Genomic DNA, 23,767 nt, shown 5'->3' on the forward strand with positions numbered 1-23,767 from the left:
TACACTGCACTTACAATTTTGTTAAGAGTACATCTTCCTACCTACTATGTGTTCTTACCACACGCACACACACAGACTACAGCACAGCTATTCTATGTATTTTTAAAATTACAGAGAAAATGTTTAAGGAATTAAAGAAAAAACATTACGACAATGACTCAACAGAGAATAGTAACCTCTTAAAATAGCAGCCTTAAGAAAGAGCCAAAGAATTTTCTGCAGTCAAAAAGGAAAATAATTGAGATGAAATAAATAGCAAAACTGAGATGGTAGAAGAGTCAGGAACTTGAAGTTAGATTAACAAAAGTATCAAATATGAAAACAAGATAATAAAGATGGGAGATAAATACACAGAGACTTGGAGGCCTGTAGTACATTAAACATACATACGAGAGCCGCAGAAGAGCAGGATGAGTAAAAGTAACTGAAGAACTCCCAGCATTCCTAGCCGATACAATACTTGACAGTTTACCTAGAGCAACTGGGTAAAGGAAGGAGCAGAAGGGACGCAAAGAGGAAAGAAGTGAAGTTACGCTTGTGTGCACATTATGCTCCTACACGTAGAGACCCTAAAGATTCCACCAGAAACTGGAGACTGAGCTCAGTGGTGCCAGGGCCTGTCTCTCAAGCACCAGGACCTCAGTTCGATCCCCAGTACCAAGAGAAACGCAGTTGTACCAGAAGACTTTTTGAACAAATTTCAGCCCATTCCTCACTTCCCTCAAGCCCCTCCCCTCCCTATGCACAAGAGCTCGGTTTCCACTATTTCCATGTTCACTGTTTTCTTGTCCCTTCCTTCTTCCCTTCCCTCCCTCGTTTCCCTTCCCATTTGAATATTTTCCACCCATTTCCCAATCTCCATTATACACTGCAGTCCTTATTTCCACTTTCAGTTTCTCACACCAGAGAAACAATGTGGTATTTAAACATATGTGTCCGGCTTATTTCACTTAAGAGTGTGGTCTCAAGGTCCATCCATTAGCTATAAAGGTCTGAAGCTCATCCTTCTTTATGGCATAGTAGTACTCCACTGTGTTAAAAAAAAAAACCACTCTCTTTCATCCATCAGTTGATGGGCATTTGGGCTATTTCCAAGATTTAGCTATTACAGAATGTGCTGCTATAAACATGGGTGTGCATACATCACTGTGGTATGATGTTTTTAATGCTTTGAAGAAGATACCAAGAGGGGGAATAGCTGGGTCAAATGGAACCTCTAGTTTTAGTTTTTTGAGAAATCTCCACACTCGTTTCCACAGCGGTTACACCACTCCCAGCAACAGTGAAGGGTTCCTTTTTCACACAGCCCCACCAGCATTTATTGGTTGATTTCTTGATAGCAGCCTTTATTTCTAGAGTGAGATGAAATTTCAGTGTTGATTTAGTTTGCTTTTCACAAAGGACCAGTGATGGTAAACATTTTTTCATATATTTATTTGTTATTTCTACTTCTTCATCTGAGAAGTGTCTTTTCATTTCAGATGCCCATTTTTGGATTGGATCTTTAAATTGAGGGGGTCTGGTTTTTTTGAGTTCTTTATATATTCTAGATGATAGTCCTTTGTCTGATGAATAGCTGGTAAAAATGCTTTCCCATGCTGTGGGTGTCTCTTTACTCTGTTGGTTTTTTCTTTTGATATGCAAAAGCTTTTTAGTAAGATGAGGTCCCACTTGTTGATTCTTTGTAATATTTCTTATGTGGTCTGGGTTTTTGTTCATGAAGTCTTTGCCTGCTCCTATGTCCTCAAGCATTCTACCCATTCTGTCTTCCAGAAGATTTACTGCTTCTGTTTTAATATTTAGATCTTTGAGCCATTTCAATTTTAGGTTAGTGCATGGTGAAAGATATGAATCTAGTTTTAATATTTGGCATGTGGAAAACCAGTTTTTCCAGCACTATTTTTTAAAGAGGCTCTCTTTCTTTCAGTGATGTTTGGCTCTTCTGAAAAAGATTATCCACCAGAGGAGTTTTAGAACTGATAAACAAATTCACAAAGGATATAAAATCAACATTAAAAATTGGTAACTCTTCAACATTGATAATGAACTGAGAAAGAAATCAGGAAAACAATTCCATTCACAAATGCTTTAAAAAATCCCTAGGAATCAACCTAATCAAAGGGGTGGAAGACCTCTACGAAGAAAATCTCAGAATACTGAAGAAAGAAATTAAAGAACACATGAAAAAGATGGGAAAACTCATGTTCATGGATGGGCAAACTATTGTTAAAATGGCCATATTACCAAAAGTGACCACACATTCAACATGATCCCCATCAAAATACTAACAATACCCTTCACTGAACTACAAAAACAATCCTAAATGTCTTAGCCACTTTTCTGTCGCTGGGACAGAAGACTTGCACAACTTAACGGAGATGTTTATTTTGGCTCACGGTTTCATGGTCAGCTGGCTCTGAGGTGGAAACAGCACGGCAGACAAAAAGCTGCTGACATCATGGTGGCCCGGAAGTGAAGAGAGAAGGGAGGAGATGGGAGGGAGATGCACCCCTCCAGCTCCTGCCTCCTGTGACCACCTCTTCAGACCAGGCCCCATCTCCTCACAGAACACTGACCTGTAGATTAATCAGTGGATTACTTCACTGCATAGAACACCCACATGAGTCAATCACCTTACAAAAGTCCCACCTCTGAACACATGAACATTTGGGGGAAAATCTAGACCTAGATCATAACACTAAAATTCACATGGAAAGATATAAGTCTAGTTTTAATCCTGGGTATGTGGAAAGCCAGTTTCTCCAGCACCATTTTTTAAAGAGGCTCTCTTTCTTCCAGTGATGATGTTTGGCTCTTTTGAATAAGATTATCCACCAGAGGAGTTTTAGAACTGATAAGCAAATTCACAAAGGATATAAAATCAACATTAAAAAATGGTAACAAAAGACCAAGCATAATCAAAGCAATGCTAAGCAAAAAGGCTGGAGGCATGACAATATTCAACTCCAAATTATACCACAAAGCCATAGTTAAGAAAAATAGCACATCACAAAAATAAACGTGTCAGCCAATAGAATAGAATAGAGGGAACAGAAACAAACCCATGTAACTACAACTATCTGGTTCTGGACAAAGAAGACAAAAATATGTTAGAGAAAAAGATAGCCTCTTTAACAGATGGGGCTGGAAAAACTGAATACTCAATGTAGATGACTGAAACTAGACCAATATATCTCACCCTGACAGAAATCAATTCAAAATGGATCAAAGATCTAAGTATTAGACCCAAATCTTATGCTGATCATGGGGGTGAATGCTGTAATGCTAGCACTCTGGAAAGCTGAGGTGTTTGGCCTGGCCCAAACTTAGCAAGACCTTGTCTCAAAAAATTAAAAAGTCCTCACAAGCACAAGGTCCCGAATTGATTCCCAGTATTAAACAAAAGAAAGAAAAAATTAAAAAGTTAAAAAGGGTATGGGGATTTAGCCTAGCATGAAGGTCCTTGATTTAATCCTCATACCAAACAAACTCACACAACAGAAAATGAAACATAAACCAAAAAACTCAAATCTCTGAAACTGCTAGAAGTCAGAGAGGAAATAGCTGAAGCAATAAGCACAGGCAAAGATTTCCTGAATCAGACTCAGACAGCATAGGATGGAGTAGCGAGAAAGGGGACTGTATCAAATGAAAGTTCCTGCACAGCAAGGGAAACAATCAACAAAATGAAGAGATATCGTACATAAGCACTGAACATTTTTTGCCAGGTACTGTCCTGACAGAATACCTAAAATATATGTAATACTACTCAGCCATAATGAGAAATTAGATTCATTCATAGGAAAATGGATACACTTTGAGGATATACTCCTAAGTGAAATAAATAAGTCACACATGTGTAAATACCGAATAGTTTCTCTGGTGTGAAAAACTATAATAGTATATAAGATCTTAATGAGATAATTGACAATGTAAAATAGAAAGAAAAGGGCTAAAGGTGTAGGGAAAGTGGGAAGGGTAGGGCAAAGGGAATAAGGGAAAGAAAAAATATGAGAAAATGAAAAAATGGAAATATAGTGTTTGTAAATGGAGAGGGAAAGAGGGGGTGAAGGGAGGGCAGGGACGAGGGGAAAAAAGGACGAGGGAGAACCAAGACCTGTCATGTAAAGGTACAAGATCCCAGTAATGAATGTAACTGTACTGTATACCTAGAATGTACCAATAAACTCAATTAAAAAAAATAAAAATAATAAAACAAAACAAACAGCAACAATAAAAGACATTCCAAAAAATCCTACAAAAAGCTCAAGAAGCCCTATCAATAAATGGGCAAATTAATTAAACAGATAATTCTCAAAAGGAGTGCAAAAGGTCAAAAAGTATATAAAAAGTGTACTGAAAATGTTCAACATCTTCAGCCACTAGGGAAACGCAAATCAAAACCACACAGCAATCCCATGTCATCCCAGCCAGAATGGCTGTCATAGAGAAAAGAGAAAACAGTAAGTGCTAGTGAGGATGGAAGTGGGACAGGAATGCTTCTATGCCACTGGTGGGAGTATAAACTAGTACAGTGACTCTGGAAAATCATTATGGAGATTCCACAAAGAAAACTAAACTAAAGCAACCTCTGACCCAGTTGCACCACTCCTTGGTATGTACCTGAAGGAATTAAGTGAGCACGTTACAGGGACACCTGCACATCCATGTCTCTGGCAGTGCAATTCACGATAGCCAAGACATGGAGCCAGCCTAGGTGCCCATCAACAGGCGAATACAGAAAATGTGGCACAGACACACAGTGGAGTATTATTCAGTCATGAAGAATAAAATTTCATAATTTACAGGAAAATGGATAGATCATCATGTTGAGTGATATAAGCCAGACTCTGAAAGACAAGTATCCATGGTCTGGCTAATATGTAGGATCTAAAAAAATATCAGGAATGAAAATAGAAGAGAGACTATTATTAGACAAGAGGAAGGGAATAGGCAGAGGAGAGTTTAGGAAGGGTAATGGGGGAAATGGGTACACAGTGAAACTTCATATTTTATAAAATCAATAGGCACTAATAATAAAAACAAACTTTCCAAAAATTTGAAGAAATAGTGGCCACAAAACTTCCTAAATTTCATTTTTTTGTTGTTGTTTGTGTTTCTTGAGACAGGTTCCTTGCTATGTAATTCAGGCAAGACTTGAACTTTCTAGGTAGCCCAGGTTGGCCTTGAACTTGTGATCCTCATGCTTAGCCTTCCATGTGCTGGGATTATAGGTGTGCACCACTACACCTGGCCTAAATTTGATTTTTAGAAAAGATTAATGTACAAACCCCAGAAGCTCAACAAAACCTAAGTAGGACAGACAGAAATAAATGCAGTCCTACATACACCTGCTCAAACTGTTGGAAGTCAAAGAGAAAATCTTGGAAAGCAGTAGGAGAAAAACAACTCATACGTACAGAACAGTACGATGCACAGCTGACCTTTTAGCATAAGCAGTGGTGGCCCTGAGGCAATGGAATGACATGGAAATGGGGGGCTGTCAAACAAGAAATCTGAACGCATCCAGTACTGTCCTTCTAAAGCAAATCTGAAATAAACTCTTAGAGGTTGAGAGAATTTGATCCTGGCATCTTGGCTGTACATGGAATACTAAAGGAAATACTATAATGAAATCAAATGAGACCACAGATGTGGGGACTTAAATGCACAGGACAAAATGAAGAGCAGAAGAAATGGTTAATATGTGGGTAACATAAATGTATATTAATATACTATAAATGTGTTTGTACCATTTTTAATTTCTTTAGAAGATGTGATTTTATAAAGAATATAACATTAATCATACTTATTTATATATAAATAAGATAAAACTAATCTAGAGGAAAGTTGCTGTATTTTACCAGATGATAGTACTGATCTGAAAGACGTTAAGAAGTTAGATGCTTATTATAACACTGACAGTCATCACTCAGAAAATTAAAGAAGTTAAATTTGAGTAATTACAATTATAGCCTCATAAGTATCTGTTTAACATCAAAGACAATAAAAGACAAATCAATAAGAGACATAAGCTACACAAAACACAAACAGCCAAATGGCAAGCGCAAATCTAACCATAAGTACATTCAACTTCAATGGACTAAAAACTCCAATGAAAAAGCAAAGCTTGTCTAATGGAAAAAAAAAAAAGCAAGAACCAGTAATATGCTACTTCAAATTAAAAGATACAAATAGGATAAAAAGGCAGCAAAAGATCTGTGCTGTGTTGTGGTTTATATCTAGATGTCCCCAAAGCTTTTGGGAGGTGACTGGGTCCTGGAGCTGTGATGCGGGACTCACCCACTGTTGAGTTTACAGGTGGGTGTGTTGTTGGGAGGCGAAGGCTGGTTGGAGGAGGAGATCACTGGGGCATGGCCTGGACTGGTTTATCTCCTTCCTTCCTCCTTTATCTCTCTTTTCTTCCTCCGCCATGCCATGAGCTGTTTCTCTGCAAAGCCCCCGAACTACGCCACACTGCCTTGGAGCCAGCTGACTGGCTGTGAACCAAAACCATTCTCTCCCTCTTCAATCTGTGGTATGGGTTTTGTGTCTCAGACATGAGAAAGTAAGACAGCATGCACACAGTAATCATAAGGGAGCTGGAGTGGTGGTAGTAATGACAGACAAAATGGACTGAAATATTATTAGAGACCAATAACAATGACAAAGTGTCCAGTACATCAGAAAGATGTAACGAATATAAAGGTTACATTACAGCTAACAACCAATCCCTAAACTACATGAAGCAAAAACTGATAGGAATGAAAGGAACTGACAGTTTAATGATTACAGTCATCCTTGATAGCTAAAAGAACAAAAAGCAGAAAATTAGCACGGCTATAGCAGACCTGACACTGCCAACCAAACTGATGATGTAAGAGACATTTCTCAAGTCTCCATCCTGACAAACATACTGTTTCTGGTGTGTATGGACACTCTGGGACAGACCACAGGGCAGGCAGGCCAGAAAACAAGTCTCCAGAGAATTGAAGGACTGGAATCTCTCACACCATATCCTCCAATAGCAAAGAAATATAAAAATAAACACCAAAAAAGACATTTGGAAAATCCTCAATTCTTAGAAATAAGGCAAAACCACACCATATCAAAAATACGAGGTACAGCTTAAATAGTGGGGTAAAGGCGCCTCAGGGTTTTAAACAGCCACATTAGAACAGTTTTACATCAAAAATCTAAACTTCAGGCTGGGGATTTGGCTCAGTGGTTCCGGGTCCTGCCTTGCAAGTGCAAGGACCTGAGTTTGATTCCTGGTACCAAAAAAAAAAAAAAAATCTAAACTTCCACTTTTAGAATAAAAAGTTGCATTAAACCTAAAGCAAGCAGAAGGAAAGAAAATCAGAGGGAGAATCAATGAAAAAGGAAATAAAAAATAATAAAGAAAAAAATTTAAAAACCAAAGTTCTTCGAAGGAAAAAAAAAATCAAACTTGAAAAAACATTTAGCTAGACTGAGAAAGATGAAATGACCCAGAATACCAAAAATTTTAAAACTGTCAAATCCCAATAAAGACCTGGAAATTGTGAATAGCTTTACAACCAGAAAATTAATTGACTTAAAAAATCTCACCCTGGGGCAGGGATTTAGCTCAGTGCCACCACCTGCCTCGCAAATGCAAGGTCCTGAGTTCAATCCCAGGTACCAAAAAAAAAAAACCTCCCCCTGCACATATGTGCCAGCTACATGTCTTCGCCCAGTGAATTCTGTCCACATATAAAGAAGTAATAGCAGCCCTTCACAAATTCTTCCAGAAAACAGAGGTAGAGAAACACTTTTCACCTCGCATTACCACTCACCTAGGAGAGACCAAGATCTGAAAGAAACCAAGAAGCCAGTACCCCTGGGAACTCACATGGGAAACCCCTAATACAGCATTAGCGAATGAAACCCAGCGATCATCACCACAACCTGGGGTTTGTGTGGCCACAATGTCAGGGCAGCAACACCTCCCTCTTCTCTGCCATCACCCGTAGTGCTGGATTTCAGCAGATTCCTGCATCAATCTGAAACACCTGAGCTCAAACACTGACCTCCGGGGCAAAGTTCTGGGCTCATCTACATCCGGTCAGCAGTTAAAGCGACAAAGCTCTCCAGGTTCTAAAAGTTTCACTTCCAGGCTGTTGCTTTTCAGAGATGGTGGTTGGTCGGAGGAGGAAAGTGTATTTTGCCAGCCACACCACCACTACCGGTTAGCCTGGTTCTGTGAGCGAAAATATACTGCGTTAATCTCAAAATATACACAAAATAGCACCCCAAACTGCAGAATCTCTGGAACACCCCTAAAATTTTCTTATTCCACTCAACGACACTGTCAAATAATTTATCTAAAACAATGGCATTTAGGTAGTCATTCATTTTGTGTCCTTCAGTTCAGAATTATAAGCTTCGACCCACATCAGTGATAGCCAATTCTGCACTAAAATGGAAAAAAAAAAAGAAAAAGTTTTACATTTTTACTACATAAAAGAAGCTTATTTAAATTTCTAAAAGGTATTTCAAATGAAAGAAAAATGTGAAGTCATAGAAGAGACAAAAATCTCTGGAGACAGGTGATTCGAAGTAATTAAAATATCAACTGAACAAGTTCAGACTAATGTTTTAAACAATGAAACCAGGACAAAGCTGTGCATTTTGTAACCCCTTTATGGGGGGCAGGTTGAGACAGGGTCTCGCTGGATGCATGGTTCAGGCTGCCTTTGAACTCACTATGTAGTCCAGACTGGTCTCGAACTCACAGCGATCCTCCTGCCTCGGCCTCTAGGGCTGGGATTGCAGAGATGTGCCACCAGCCCAGCCTACAAAACCTCTTTTGAAAACAAGAGTTGAAATTTTATGTAGTTATTTTCAGGAAAAGGATGTCTCTTTTAGGTCTACAGCCTTATAAATATAGCTAATTTAAAAAATTGTATCTGGCTGGTCATACATGCAAGTAAAGTTTACACTGTACTTTTTCTAGGTGAATTTCAAATGTGATGTCAACATAACATGTCTGTATCATGAAGTGCAAAATAATTCATGACAAGTCTATAGATTACATGCAATTTTATTTAATTAACAGCGGCATGAGCCAATTGTGAAGTATAAAAATAGACGGTTTAGCATCCAAATACAAGCACCACACAAAAGCAGATTACACATACACCATCTGGCCTTCAGAAGATTAAGGCAATATAAATATCTCAAGTAGTTTTATGAGAAAACTTTACTCATAAGAGAAGATGTTATGAAAACATCTCAAAGTAGGCAAAGCCCACTATTTTTTCAGTATGAAGTCTCCTCTTTCACTTTTCTTGTTGGTATATTAGTGATTCTTTTTAAATCCAGCACAGTTAGTCCAGGTTGACAAGTGGACTGTCAAAGCCACTGTCCTGTTGACTGGACAGGTGAGCAGGTACCTGTCGGGAAGGCTGCTGGCCAACAGGAGCAGGTGTGGTGCCGCTCAGGGTTCTGAAACCCAACTGGGACAGATCAGCCCTAGGAGGGGCTGTGTGAGCGCGAGTCTCAGGAGCAGTCACCTGTTGGGAGCCGGCGGCCTGCGCCAGGTCTGCAGCTCGGTCTCTCTGATGCTTCCCCGGCTGACCACCATTCTCTGTCTCCGAAAGGCCCCTGGCTGCCGAGAAGGGTTTGAACTTCACAGACTCACCCAGTACATCCAGAGCTCCCTGTGGCCTGTCACACAAGAATGACACTTCCAGACTGTGACAAGGTAAGGTGGTGCTGTCTGACAGCCAGCTGAACGAGCTGCTGAGGTCGCCCCTGTCCCTCACTGGAGTTTCCAGGACACCTGAACCTGGACCGGGTGCACAGGCGGCGTCTTCCCGGCCCGGTGTGTGCGCCCTGAGGCCCAGTCTTCCGTGAGACTCTGCAAAGGCCGCGAGTGTAGACCCCGATTCGGCAAGCCCAGGACTGCATCTCGGGGAGGGTTTATTTCCACAGACTCTGTGCAGGGGGTGTGCGGCTGGGTGCCGAAACACGGCAGGGTCTGTGCCACCAAGGAGCTCTTTCTTCCGGGGCAAAGCTGAGCCCCCCTCGCCCCTGCACAGCGCCAACTCAGGAGAAACGGTCTTCCTCGAATCGTCCTGGTGCTTGCAAAGGCCGTCCCCAAGCCGGAAGTCCGGAAGTGACCCCCGGGAGCCCACACGCTTCGTGTCTCTGTGCTCGGAGTCCTCCAACCGCCTTTGCAAGTTACAAGCAGCCCCCTTCTGAGGGGCTTGTTCACCCTCGCTTCTGGGGACAGTGGCTGCAAGGTAGCAGGGAGTGCTCTGGTTCGCATCATTTCTTTTTGATTTTTCAACTTCAGCTAGCATCTCTGAAGCCAGGAAAACAAAATCAGAGGAACACACATTAGGAGAAAATGAACGCTGAAACAGAATAAATTATGGTTCTATGTCTTCCCAAAGAATGCATGTATATTTTAATCCTTCTCAAAGAAACTGCACCAATGCTAGACCTGTAAAAATATTCCTTTATACGTATTAACTAAACAAAGTGTGGCGAGATCTGACACGTTATCACTGCGATCCACCCTGTCCATCACTTCCTGCCGGCGATGCTACAGTATTGCAAGAGTAGGCTGCAGTGTTTTCAGTTCTGGCTGATTCTGATGTCAAGGATGAGTCTGTGGCAAAGAAAGTTCGCCAGAAGAAACCCAACAAGCCAACACACGCATGCACGCACGTACACCCCTCTGCAAAAGCTAAAAGGTCTGATTTACATGACTGAGGTCCCGAATCAGAATAGAAACAAAAAAGCCACATAGCGTAAAGTCTGAGATACCAAATCTCCCAAGAGTGTGTCCTGGTCTCTGGAGTCTGTGGAAGTCTGCACCACTGCTCCACACTTAGGCCATTATTTGAGGAATAAAAATAAAATAATTTGAAGAAAATTATATGAGGAATGTTTTGTGGGTTCCTGAATAATCCATTTCCAGTTTTCTAGACGTTCACAAACACGTAAGGGCTCTCCCAGTGTGACGGGGTGCGCCGTGTTTTCTGTTTCATGTATTTCTATCAGCTCAAACTTTATGAATGTTGTACACAGAAGGAAGTAGTGTGTTCCATCGTCACTGCCCGTTTCAGTGCTAGCTCTAACTTACCTTGACGTCGCACTGTCTTTATAATTCAGTATCAGCACTGCATTTGCTTGGCATGGCACTCGCCTTCCTTTCACTTTGCATTTTTGAAATTCTTATAAAAAGAGAAAATACCCATATTTTGCAAACCCATTTGAAAGCTGTGGTTCTATTTTTTTTTGCGGGGGTAGCTAGTGGGGATTGAGCACAGGGCCTTTGCAATGAGCTACACTCCCAGCCCTTTTTAAAATTTTTTATTTTGAGACAGGTTCATCCTGTGTCTCCAAGTTTCCCAGGCCAGGCTTGAACCTGTGATCCACCTGCCTCAGCCTCCCAGAGGGCTGGGATTATAGACATGTTCCACCACAACTGGTAAGCCACGGGCTTTTAAGGAGTAAGTTTAACCCATTTACAGTTAGTTTAATTGCTGATGCTGTTATCTTCCATTTACCCATGTTTTCTAGGTTTGCTTTTCTCCTCTTTTCTGATTTTGTTAGATTGAACTTTTTCTTCCAAAGTTTTCCTGTACTCATGTGAAAGGTATATATTCCGTTTCTCTTCCTTCGTTTGTTTTCCTTAAATTTGAACACATATACATGTCTGTATTTTTCTAGGAATGGCTAATTATTATAGGTATCTATAATATTCCTTGAAAATAGTAAGTCTTAGCATATTTTAATTTCTGCAGTGATATCCTGTCATGTCTCTAAGAATACTACACTTTGTAATATTCTCAGGTTCCATTGTTTGTTCTATTAACGCTGTTGCCTTAGGTGTAAATTTTACTGATCTTGTTTTGTGGTTAGTCTGGTTTTTTTCCATGGTGGTGGCTTTCTGCAAATACATGGGGAATCTTGGTCACATGCTTATCCTTTAGCTGTTTTGAGTAACCTGTCTGTTTGCTCTGCTCACTAAAAGGCGTCGCTGGGAGGAAGGGGGCATGAGCTGCAGGGTGGGAAGCTCTCACGGCTGGCACACTGGGCATGTGGGTGGCCAGGTCCTCTGGACGTGCCTGGTCCCGGACCCTGCCTGCTGCCTGGCGGGAACAGAAGGGATAGGAAGGTCAAGGGGGGGATCCGCCTGGCCACTGCTGCTCCAGAACACCAACCACCTAGCCCAAGGTGTCCCCAGAGCCCAGAACTCAGCAGCACACGGTGGCCCAGCTCCAACATTCCGCCTGTGTGTGGCTGTCACTGTCTGGAAACAGACCTCAAGTTTTCCACCTTCAGTCAGATTCCACCTTCTTCCTCCCGGAATTTCTCATAACTTCTGGTCTGTTCAATTTCTCCTTTTTCTTTAAACATTTTTTATTTAGTGCCTCTGAATTGTACTGATATTGAGTTTCAAAATGTGATATGCTCACAGGTGCCTCTAACAGAGTTTGATTACAGCCATTTAAAACCCAGTTAAAATTTCGTATTTTTCTCTTTACTCGCTGCTTAAAATCTTTCCTATCACAGGTAGGGATGGAGTCAACAGTGGGAAGGAAGGTGGTGGGAACACTCACTCTACCTGTTCAACTGGAAACTCCGCTCCTCTGTGTAAATTTCTAGTTCAAGTAAAACCCACAGACACAGCTCTATAAATTAATTCCCACTCCTTGCTCTTCTGTGCTTTTTCACACTAAAAACATTGACTATCCACAGAGGAAGAGACAGGAAGCCACCAGTGACTCGGCCGGACGCACCTGGCTGGGCCGCTGCCGCTTTGCTTGGGGGCCTGTGAGAAGTTGGGGTTTCCAGCAGCTTGGCCATCATAGCGAGTTTGCTAGCGGTGTTCATAATCTTCTTCTCAGCCCTGTGGGGAATTCCAGGATATAAAATTTAAACAGTTTAAATGAAAAAAATGAGTTTCCAGAGCCCTAGGCTTTGTGTTCCTCATAGCTCTGCCAGCAGTTAGGGTAGCACAACCGTGAACCTATCTCAAACCCCAGGGGTGGTCACAGAGCAGCAGTTAATTCTGAGGCTGAGGAAAATGCTTAGAAAGTGACAACCCGCTGCCCCGGAGCTGGGGACAGCTGTCCATTTAGCCCAAACGCACCCTTCTTTGCCGTCATCCTGCAGAATCTGCTGGAGGCAAATCAAGTAATATTTACGCATCTTCCGGGCGGTTTCTTGCCGCTCGCGCAGCACCTCCTCCTTTACCATTTCCGCAGCCCTCTGCTTGCTCTCCTGGATGTAGCGGAGCATGTCACCTGCAGGGCGGGGAGAGCCCGCGGGAGGAGAGTGCATTAGCACCGTTGCGGGGGCAGAGGGACAACCGCAGACCATTCTTCTGGGAGGAAGTGACTGGAGGAAGAGCTTAAATGTGGGAACTCTGGGCCATTCCAGATCCCCATCTTGGCAGGACCAAAGAGAGGTGATCCGCTGGTCCTTCTCACTGATGAAAGCCACCGTGGGAAGGGAGCACGGGGGACCTCGTCACATTCCAGAACGCTTTAACGAGGAAATGACATAAATGTGCCACACAGAAATGCAAACACTGCAACTCTACTCGATCCCCAGTTAAGAGAAGACAAATACACAGGGTGAACAGAAAAGGAAGAGAAAACAGACACTGGAGAACAAAAGAAGAAAAGGAGGTTGTATGAGCTGGACTCCTTTCTTCTCTTTCGTCCTGAAAGTCCATGCTTTTTTATTAATTTAAGAGAAAAAAAATTTTTTTGTATTGGGGATCGAACTCAGGACCTTGTGCTTGCAAGGCAGGCGGCAGAACCACTGAGCTAAATCCCCGGCCTGTTCTTTTATTAATGTAATACATTATTAAGTACCTAACTAAATATAATATCACATGACAGATATGTACAAAATGCTACTGCCAGACATTTATAGTTTTCTTCTGAAATTTATTCAAAATCTTAACTCACAGCTTTTAAATCCTCTCTTCACTTTTGACTCAACAAAGCTTTGACTGGGGCTATGATTAGTCAGGGCAAACTTCGTTTACTAAATCCAGGACCATGCTTTTCATCTAGAATGTCACTGTTCATAAGTAAACGAAGCCGATTCACACAGGAATGGCTCTGTTAATGTCAGCAAGCTGTGAAAACTAGGCATTCTATGCAAAAGTAATAGAGAGGAGTGGGGTTTCTTCAATATTTGAGTTGGGAAAATTAAAATGAAGTACATGTCAACTCAAAACCTCCGGTCATCTTTCTAAAATGTAAATACAACATCACACACACACACACATACACACACACACACACGCAAAAGTTATGTTAGGATAAAAAAATGTTTAAAAATTCACTTCCTAATTAGTAGACAATTAACCCAAAATTGCTCTGCTTGGACATAACATACACCCTTTGTTAGCACCAGCAAGAACAGAGAAGCAAACTCTCTTTACTGGCACTGAAAGAGCCTTTCAGAGCATTTACATGATCCTGGCATCTATTCGTATTTGGAATTTGAGACCTGTCCCTGTTTTTCAAAAAGTGAATACAATTTTAGGAGGCAAACAAGCATTTTTCCTATATAAACACTGTCACTATGTTGTGACATACATACATTTTGAGCTATTTGGTAATGAAAAAGGAGGAAGTATTTCATATTGAAAAAACATACATAAGAGGAATGTTTTTCGGAGTGGTTGGTACCTCCTGATAGTGACTGACAAAGTCTGGGCAAACAAATTTACAGCTATTTGAAGTAAAAGGTCAACTGCCAGCTACATTCATTGCCAGAGCCTCCAAAAAGTTGATGTTAGAAAGTAACACCTGCTAATTTAAAAGTCACTTGCCATTTTCCTCTCAACTTAGATTGTAAGATTATTAAATTTTTAGTTTATACAAATATTTAAACAACAAAAATGGGATGATCAATAATATAAAAGTAACTACTCTCATGCCTCTTCCAAAACATAGTATTTGGGCAAAATGATCCATTACTACAAAATTTTCAAATAGTATTAATGGGATTAAAGGTAGTTTTCAGAAACTTTCCAGTTTACATTTCACAGCAATAAAATGGCCCAACCCCTCCCTGAAATTCTGGGAATGTCAGGGACTTACGCTTGATTTTCTTCACAGCTTTAATGTACTGCCCGCGAAGCTCTTCCAAAGCCTGCTCGTTACCGGGCCGATAAGCAATTTCCACGGCCCCTTCAGACTGTGACCTAGGGGACAAAACAAAGATGGCAGAGATGGAGGCCTTAAGTAAAAAGCTTCACTTGGCAAACACACGTGTGTTCGTAGCTTCTCGTATAAGCAGCTGAGATGTGCTAAACATTTCCTAGTCCAGGATCTCCATCACACATAAGAGGAAAGTAGAAATCACTTAAAAGTCAGGTTGCTTAAATCAATAATGGTAGCCAGGCACGGTGGTGCAAACCCGCAATCCCAGCACTCGGGAGGCTGGTGAAGGAAGACTGTAAGTTCGAGCCCAGCCTGGGCAGCTTAGGGACTTAGCAAGGCTCTGTCTCAAAATAAAAGATTAACAGCATAAATTGTAGCTCAGTGTAAAGGCCCTGGGTTCAAGTCCTAGTATCACACGAAAGGAAGGAAGGGGAGGTGAAGAAATGGTATTTCTACATAATGAAAATGTATAAAGCTACTGAGAAGTATATTACAGGAAAACATCAAATAACTTGGAAAAAAGCTTTGCTAATCATATTAAATTAATAAAGGGTTATAATAATCCCTGCTTTTAAAACATGCTGTGTACACGGTATGTGTATATAAAGAGGCTTAAATGATACAAAACAATGGCTTAACATAGAATATCTTCTGGGGATGGGATTTGGGAGATTTATTTCTTTTTTATATTTTTTTGCTATGTAAGAAAAATATGAAGGGTCTCAAAAAATGTAACACTACTTAGAACAAGCTAGTTTTAAAATAGTAATGTCTACCTTGGCGGCACTTTCCAGAGTGTCTGCAGTTCTTCCAATTTGTTCTTCATGTCGTTGTTCTCTTCTATTAAGTCTTCAACAACTTTAGTATTTTCTTCTACAAAAGAAAGTTCACAGTACGTTAGTTTCTCCCCTCATCTTCCCTTCCTCTATGTCCCCAGTATACACACACATCCACAGAAGGGACCACCTGTCGCCCATCCCCGATAAGGCCCGGTCTGACCATTCCTTGGTCTATTTCCTCAGCACTGAACCCCCCACCCCACCATCTTCCCTTGCTTTGGTTGGTCACCCACTGTCCCGGAAGTGGTTCCCATCCGAGGCTGAGGCCTGGGTGTTGTTTTCCCAGCCACACTGAAGCTCTGTGGAAGCCTCTGAGCTCCTTAACCCCACATTCCCGTGCATCCCAGGATAAGGTCAGTGTGCACCTACATGTCACTGTAAAACAAAAAGAATACTAACCTTAACTACATGCCATTTCTAGAAGTAATGTAAGACTTCCAAAAGACAAGGAGACCATTAAGAGTCTCAGTGGCATGACAGAAAGCCTGAACTTTGGTGTCAGAGAGACATACGCTTAACTATGAGCCCCGCTTCTCACAGTGGGATGAGCCTAGGCCAACAACCTAGTCTTCCTGAACCTGAGATTTTATCCCATGTGTCTGCGCCTCAGAGATGGCGACAGCACTAAGGCAGTGAACGCACAGCACTTCCAGAGGGCCTGGCCACCTCATCCCCTGGTGACGGAGGCGACACCTGTCCTGTACCATTCACGCCCACACTTCAATAAATCTCACAGGAGAATGAAAAATGGGACTCAGTACACAAAAGAGAAGCAGTCACAGTCACAAATATACTATCACCTAAAAGACAAAAATGCAAGTAAAATTGTTCAATGGCCTGGACTCCTTTTACTGGCCCATGGGGCCAGGGTTAGCTCAGCTAGTGGGATGAGCCTAGGCCAACAACCTAGTCTTCCTGAACCTGAGATTTTATCCCATGTGTCTGCGCCTCAGAGATGGCGACAGCACTAAGGCAGTGAACGCACAGCACTTCCAGAGGGCCTGGCCACCTCATCCCCTGGTGACGGAGGCGACACCTGTCCTGTACCATTCACGCCCACACTTCAATAAATCTCACAGGAGAATGAAAAATGGGACTCAGTACACAAAAGAGAAGCAGTCACAGTCACAAATATACTATCACCTAAAAGACAAAAATGCAAGTAAAATTGTTCAATGGCCTGGACTCCTTTTACTGGCCCATGGGGCCAGGGATTTAGCTCAGCATTTCGGTGGCCTGCCTTGCAAGCGCAAGGACCCGAGTTCAATCTCCAGTACCAAAAAAAAAAAAAAAATCCTTTTACTGGCCCATGTTTTGAGGGGAGCCCTTGACCTCCTAGGATGATTTCTGTCTATGAACTGCAGAAGCTGTCAGCTTCAAAGATCACTATGCAAAATAATCATCATGATGTGCAGGGACAAATGGTAGTTATTTACAAATAATAATCATATCCAACTGTTATTGCCATTAAGTTTTTTGCCAAATTTTACAAGAGCTATATCTTATCTCTATAGTTAGACAAAGATGTCATTTTCTCCTCTGGCCTCTGTGAGGAACCAAGGGGCTACAGAGAGAAGCAGAGCTGTTAAACCTTTCATCTCAGCACTGTTAACGCACTCCCCAGGCTGGAATCTGCTCTCTCCAACGTGATACAGCAGGTGGTAGTGGCTTCTTGGCCAACGACACATTGCGGTTGTGCTTGATGCCGGGAGCAGGGCACGTGCCCAGCAGGGGACAGACTTGTCTCACTCTAGCCCCAGTGGGGAGAACAGGCAGTAAACAAACACAAAGACAGGGTGTGCGAGAGAGCACAGGGCTATGGGATCAGCAGTCTTGGTCAAGGGACCTGGACAGAGACAGGGGCTGTGCTGGGGGCCAAATGATGACAACCATGTCATGGCTCTACTGAGGAAAAGGGCTGGAGAAGTCAGGTGTGGTGGCACACACCTGTAGTCCCAGCACTGCGGGAGGCTGAGGCAGGAGGACTGCCAAATTGGAGGTCCACTGAGGCAACTTAGGGAGACTCAGTCTGAAAATAAAAAACAGAAAGGGCGGAGATGTAGCTCAGTGGTAGAGCGTTACAGATGATATGAAATTTAAGAGTGTATGGTTTGTGATGAGGGCCACGGTGAGCCACAGAAGAGCTTTAACAAGGAAGTGTCATGAGCCAACTCGCTTTTGAAAAGGCTGTTCTAGCTGCTCTGCGGAGGACTGGAGAGGCAAGCAGATGGCAGGGGGGTAGGGGGCTGCCACGGTCCAGGCAAGATGGGAGAAGGGCGAATGCAGAAAACAAATGAACCTATTCAATGCCTGGTCTCTCTGGACAACACAGTTCTCTGTGGCCCTGGTATTCAGCTTGTTCATAAGCAGATGTATCGTCTGGTTCTAGTGGACTCTGCGCCCTGAGGGGTGAATGAGACAAGACAGCGGCAGGAAGAGGCTGCCAGGGCAGCGGGCACCCACTGAGGGACCTCAGGAAGGAGAGCCAGGCCAGACTACAGGGCAGGGCAGGGCGTGTGACGGACACAGCGCCATCCGCAAGCCAACAGGGACAGAAAGGAACTGAAACACTCCAAACACAGAGCACCGAGCCTGGGAAGTGGCGGGAGAAGTCCCTTCTGGAAGGACAGCCTGGCCCGGCCCCATTGGCCTCTGCTTATGCCTCTCCCCCAGCGTGCAGCTCTCTCGAGACCCCAGCAGACCCTCTAGCACTGAGAGCATGGCAGGACCAGTCAGGCCCTCAGCCACTGTCCATTCAGGACAGGAAGAAAGCAATGAGAAGCTTTTGTGGGAAAGCAACTGTCCACTTCTGAGTTTACTAATAATTCAGTTAGTAAAAAAATAAGATCCTAACTGATTTACATTAGTCCCCAAGGAGAATTAGTGTGCACATTAACAGGGGTTGAAGAGCTTCATACTGGTAACGAACCAAGTGCTAACCTCCGATTTTCTCCACTACAGCTCTGTGCTTCCTTTCTAACTGCTGAAGATGCCTACAGCTTTTCTCCAGTTTTCTTTTCAGGTCTTCACATTCTTGCTTTGACTTTTCAACTTCTTGGAAGCACTGTCCACAGCATAAATCTTTAATTTCAAGGATCTCTTTCTTGTCTGTGAAAATCAAATGACAAAACTTTATCAGTGTTGATTTAAGGGAGAAAGAAAGAAAAAAAAAAGAGAGAAAAGGAAAAAAAAGAAGAAAGAATCAAAGGAAGAAGGGAGAAAGGGGGGGAACAAGCTGAGATAACTCAAGACAAAAGCCATAATGTAACTGAAGGAGCAGGATGCTTAAAGCAGTGACAGCTGGGTTAAACCCTGTTTCACTCTTTACTGGCTGTGAGAATTACAATGTATTGCTTGTCCTCTCGGAGGCTTGTGTTGTAACCATGTAAAATTGGACCTACCATCTACTTTAAAATTGCTATGAAACCCAATGCTCAGATGTTAATAATGAACGCCACTCCCTACCAGAAGGAACCAAGGATTTTCAAGGAATGGCTGCCTCCGATACTGGGTGAAGTTATGTCAAAATGAGACTGGAACATCTTGTTGTGCCAAAAAGAAAGAACACACAGAAAAACACGGACATGAAACAAGGACATGGCCCATCTGAAGGGGCTCCACCAGCTGAATCTGGGACAATCTGAGCACGCACTAATTAAACCAACTAAGATGAATAAAGTTCTGGATAAATAGGAATTTGAAAGTCACACCAACAATCCTGCCGATGGATTGATAAGTGGGCCGGTGGATGGACATAGAGTGGTAAATACACACAGGCAAATGATGGGAGGATTCCTCAGACAGAGGTCTGGAGTGGGAAAATTATCATTTTGTAACGACCACGGCAGAGACTAGATTTGGTAAGAATCACCAATAATGGGCAAATCTAAGAGAAAGTTTTAGAAGAATATCTGCAAGGTCTTCAATGTGTCTCTCCATAAGTTGCTCAGTTGAAAGGGAGAGAAAAACCCAATAACGATGTAATGAAGAAATGAGACAATTTTTTGATCAGATGATCAAAATCAACCTCACTGAGCACACTTTCAGATCCCCATGCTGTGTGCCCCAGCCAAGAAAGTTCAGCCTGCATATGGTCATGAGGAAACAGAGAACCCCAAACAAGAAAGGTTCAGACAAAAAAGGTGACGAAACAGAGCATTCCTCTCAAAAACTGCCATAAAAGACAGAGAGGCTGTGGGAAAGAAGACAAAGACAAATGACACGTGAGTGTATGTAATTCCCGGCCCAGACAGACTCTTGCACTAGAGCGGAAAACGCTGACAATGCTGGGATACACACAGCAGCACACTGATGCTTTTATCAAATGTCAAATTTACAACACTACGGTTATAGATGGAAATATTCCTACTCTTGGAAAATCCAGACTGGGGTAGTTCGACATAAAAGGTCACAGTACATGTATCTTTTCCACATCACTGTTCTGTGCAATTATTTTATTTTGGTAGAGGGGATCGAACTCTGGACATTGCGCTTGTGAAACAGGCAGTGGAACCACTGAGCTAAATCCCTGGCCCTGTGCAATTATTTTTATTTTGCTACTTTCCTGTAAGTTTGACATTATCTCCAGATTTTAAATAATCATTTTTTAAACTATTAGAAAACATAAATGTATAAAAATGGTTTGGTGCTGGACCAGCACACAGCATGCAGCACATGATAAATAACAGCTATGGCTATTCATAATATTATAGAATTTAGACAATGAAGATAAAAAATATAAAAGGTAGATTATGACTATAAATGCAGTTGATAGGAAGGTAGAAATACAAATTGACACAGACCAAGAGACCAATATCCAAAGTGTTAATATGAAGTCGCCGATCCAGCAAAATTATTCTCAGCTCTCTCCTGGCTTTTTTAGCTTCATTAAAATGGTGCTATTTATATGTCTGGGCATCAAAGGATCCATGAAAATCACACTGTACCATACACTGACATTAATTTCTTACTTAAGACACTTTTGTGAAGTTGGAAACCAAGCAAGTGCCCACTGCCAAAAGCACACGTGATGGTGGTAGTATTCATACAGCAGTGCTCTCTACAGTAAAAGTGAACAGACTACAGAGCAGTGCATTAGCACCAAAGAGAAATGGAAGAAAACAGCAACTTATGAAGAACAGAATAAAAAAGAATATAGTAAATACTAAACCATTTCTATAACGTTTAGACAAAAAGATACGGCAACTGTTTAGGATATATACATATTTGATCAAGAGGTTAGAAAGCTGATTTTTAAAAAATCAGACTATTTGTTCCCACAAGTTGTGGTATGCAGTGTGGTTGGGACTGTAGACCAACAGCACCGGTTATGCTCTCCCGCTTAAGCCGGGTAGTGAATTCCTAGCTGTCAGTCCCCCTAACTTACTATGCATTATGTATACTTCTGGCAAGTATCAAATGTTTCATAGTTAAGTTGTTAAAAAAAAAAAGAGAAAGGGAACGTAACCAAGCTGTCAACAGTAGTGCCCCTGGTGGTGAGATTGTAAAGGACAATTTGGGAAGGGGTGTTGGGGATTAAATTCAGCTCCATCCTCAGCCCTTTTACTGCTTATTTTGAGACTATTTCTCATTAAGTTACTGAGTTACCCAGGCTGGGCTCAAACTTGCAATCCACCTGCCTCAGCCTCCCAGAGTGCTGGGAATATTGGCATGTGCCACCACCGTGCCCAGCAGGGCTTAATCTTTTAATATATGCTTCGGATTAAATTCTTCCTAATGAATTTACTGATGTGTTTTAATGGAAAAAAAGATTGAAAAGGAAAAATAAATTATAGGTGTGCTTTGTCTTCTGCCCAAACTAATTTCTTTTATAGGACTAATTTCATTCACAGGACTTCCTGATAAAGTATTTGTTCCTATTTCATATATGAAAATGTATTTCTCGAGCTATTCTAAAGCTGATATAAAATGTAAAGTAAGAAGCAAATACATATTAAGGGAGAACTGCTATCCGTTTAATGAGCAATAAGATATTCCAGACTATCTAGAATCTGGAAGGGGAAAGGATCTGGGTGGGATCCTTGAGAAAAACAACTGTCACCTGACCTCTGAGGGCTGGCAGATTGGCTGAGATGACCTAACCCTGCCACTGAGTGAGAAATGTGTGGAGAGGAAGGGTGACTTCGTAGGTGTGATTGGTCCTGTCCATTGTTAGTTCTTTTCCAGCTTCCAATGGAAACAGCAAAGAAGAAGCAGAAAAGGAGAATGTATGTGCACGTGTGTGAGTGTGTATTTGTGTATTCAAGGCAGGAGCAGGCTGCCAGGGGTCAATACCCTAAAAAGGATGGAGACACACAAAGGACTTGCCAATTCCTGGCCTGGAAACCTCCGGGACTAGGCAAGAACAGCCCCTTCCTGCTCAGTAAGTATGCTCTGAATACATGGCACGGGGGTCCAAGTATGATCACCCTTTTCCCTAGCAACAATGGTAAGCCACTAAGGAAAAGTTAAAGTATTAATTCTTCAGAGGTTCAAGAAGCACAAAGTGCTTACCATTCACTCTGCCACACGTTGGAAAAGACATTAAACACACTGCCCCTGGCCTAAAAACACAAACTCACCAATTAGGAAACCTCTAACACACTTCAGCAAGAATTCCACTGAACCAGGACTGAAAGCTGGGCGTCGTGGCACACGTCTGTAATCCCAGCACTCTGGGAGGCTGAGGCAGAGGATCACAAATTTCAGCCTAGCTTGGGCATCTTAGTGACTTAAGAGGAAACCTATTTCAAAAAATAGAAAGGGCTGGGGATGTAGCTCAGTGTGAAAACCCTAGGTTCATTCCCCAAAACTGCAAAAACAAACAAACAAACACATAACACGAGAAACAAAAAACAAGGATTGAAGTAAGCATCAAAAATCTGTACGAGAAAAATCTCCACTACTGAGCAATTCTCTTATGTGAAACCTTTGATTTCTCAACAGTGAGTGAATAAAAATGTGACTCCTCTATTAAAACTCCCATTATTCTCTTTGTAAGAATAACTTATGTACGGAAAGGAAACCACATGAAGGTAGTAGTCAATCAGCCCTGCTATCTCAACACAAAAAGGGCTCTCGCAGGCAGATATGCATTGAGACGGAGTAATATTTCACCTCTGTTCATTCAGAAAACTTCCCATCTTTGATCTCCTTGTGTCCTCTCTGGGATGGCGACTATGGATGCTATGAAGTCCAATGGAAATAAAACCCAATTACCAGCTTCCGCCGCTGCTGCTGGCAAAGCCGTGGGCTGGGCGTGGGGTCCTGGAGGGGGCGCATGGGGGGCCGCTGGGACCCCAGGGTCTCCTCTGCCAGGGTCCTCGCTGGCTGGGCCAGTGGAAAGCTCAGACACATTCCTCTGAAATAAATCACCTTCATAGTTAGCGCCTTGTGAAAATCACCACGTACATTTCTACTTAGAATATTAGTACAGAAATATTAAAAGAACATAGGTTGAAAACAACTTGGCCTGCACCAGCACGGTTCCTGTCCTCCTGGTCTTAGTGATACAGTCACCCTGCAAGGGACTGGCTGGGATGGCCGAGTTCCCAATCAGAACACTACTGGAAGACTGGGGAGGCTGCTGGGACGCAGTTTGAACCTTTAAACATAAGAAGTTGAGCTGGTCTGAATGGTTGATGTGAACAAACCACAGGACAAACAACAGGAAACCAAGATTATTCTTGAGAATGCAAAACATTTTCATCACATCAGGGGTCAGACTCATTACACCGTACACCGTTTTTTTTTTTTTTTTTT

At 42.2% G+C, this 23,767-nt stretch overlaps 1 protein-coding gene across 13 annotated transcripts in view; it reads right to left on the reverse strand.

Annotated features, from left to right (window-relative positions):
* The window catches only part of Cep152 (centrosomal protein 152), a 98,198-nt gene that overhangs the window by 11,744 nt on the left and 62,687 nt on the right, over positions 1 to 23,767 (reverse strand). For 9 of the 13 annotated variants that reach the window (XM_010632471.1, XM_010632470.1, XM_019208742.1 and 6 more), the window contains exons 23-29: positions 23,225 to 23,366; positions 18,947 to 19,114; positions 15,944 to 16,040; positions 15,105 to 15,208; positions 13,133 to 13,286; positions 12,780 to 12,889; positions 9,085 to 10,330 (exon numbers count right to left, since the gene is read on the reverse strand). In XM_010632471.1, the coding sequence (XP_010630773.1) occupies positions 9,351 to 10,330; positions 12,780 to 12,889; positions 13,133 to 13,286; positions 15,105 to 15,208; positions 15,944 to 16,040; positions 18,947 to 19,114; positions 23,225 to 23,366 (1,755 nt within the window). In that variant the 3' untranslated portion in view covers positions 9,085 to 9,350. The other 4 variants (XR_781890.1, XM_010632476.1, XM_010632477.2 and 1 more) reach the window with 3 other exon arrangements.

Source organism: Fukomys damarensis, unplaced genomic scaffold (assembly GCF_012274545.1).
Source record: "Fukomys damarensis isolate Sample0158 unplaced genomic scaffold, DMR_v1.0_HiC HiC_scaffold_17, whole genome shotgun sequence".
Taxonomy (NCBI): Eukaryota; Metazoa; Chordata; class Mammalia; order Rodentia; family Bathyergidae; genus Fukomys; species Fukomys damarensis.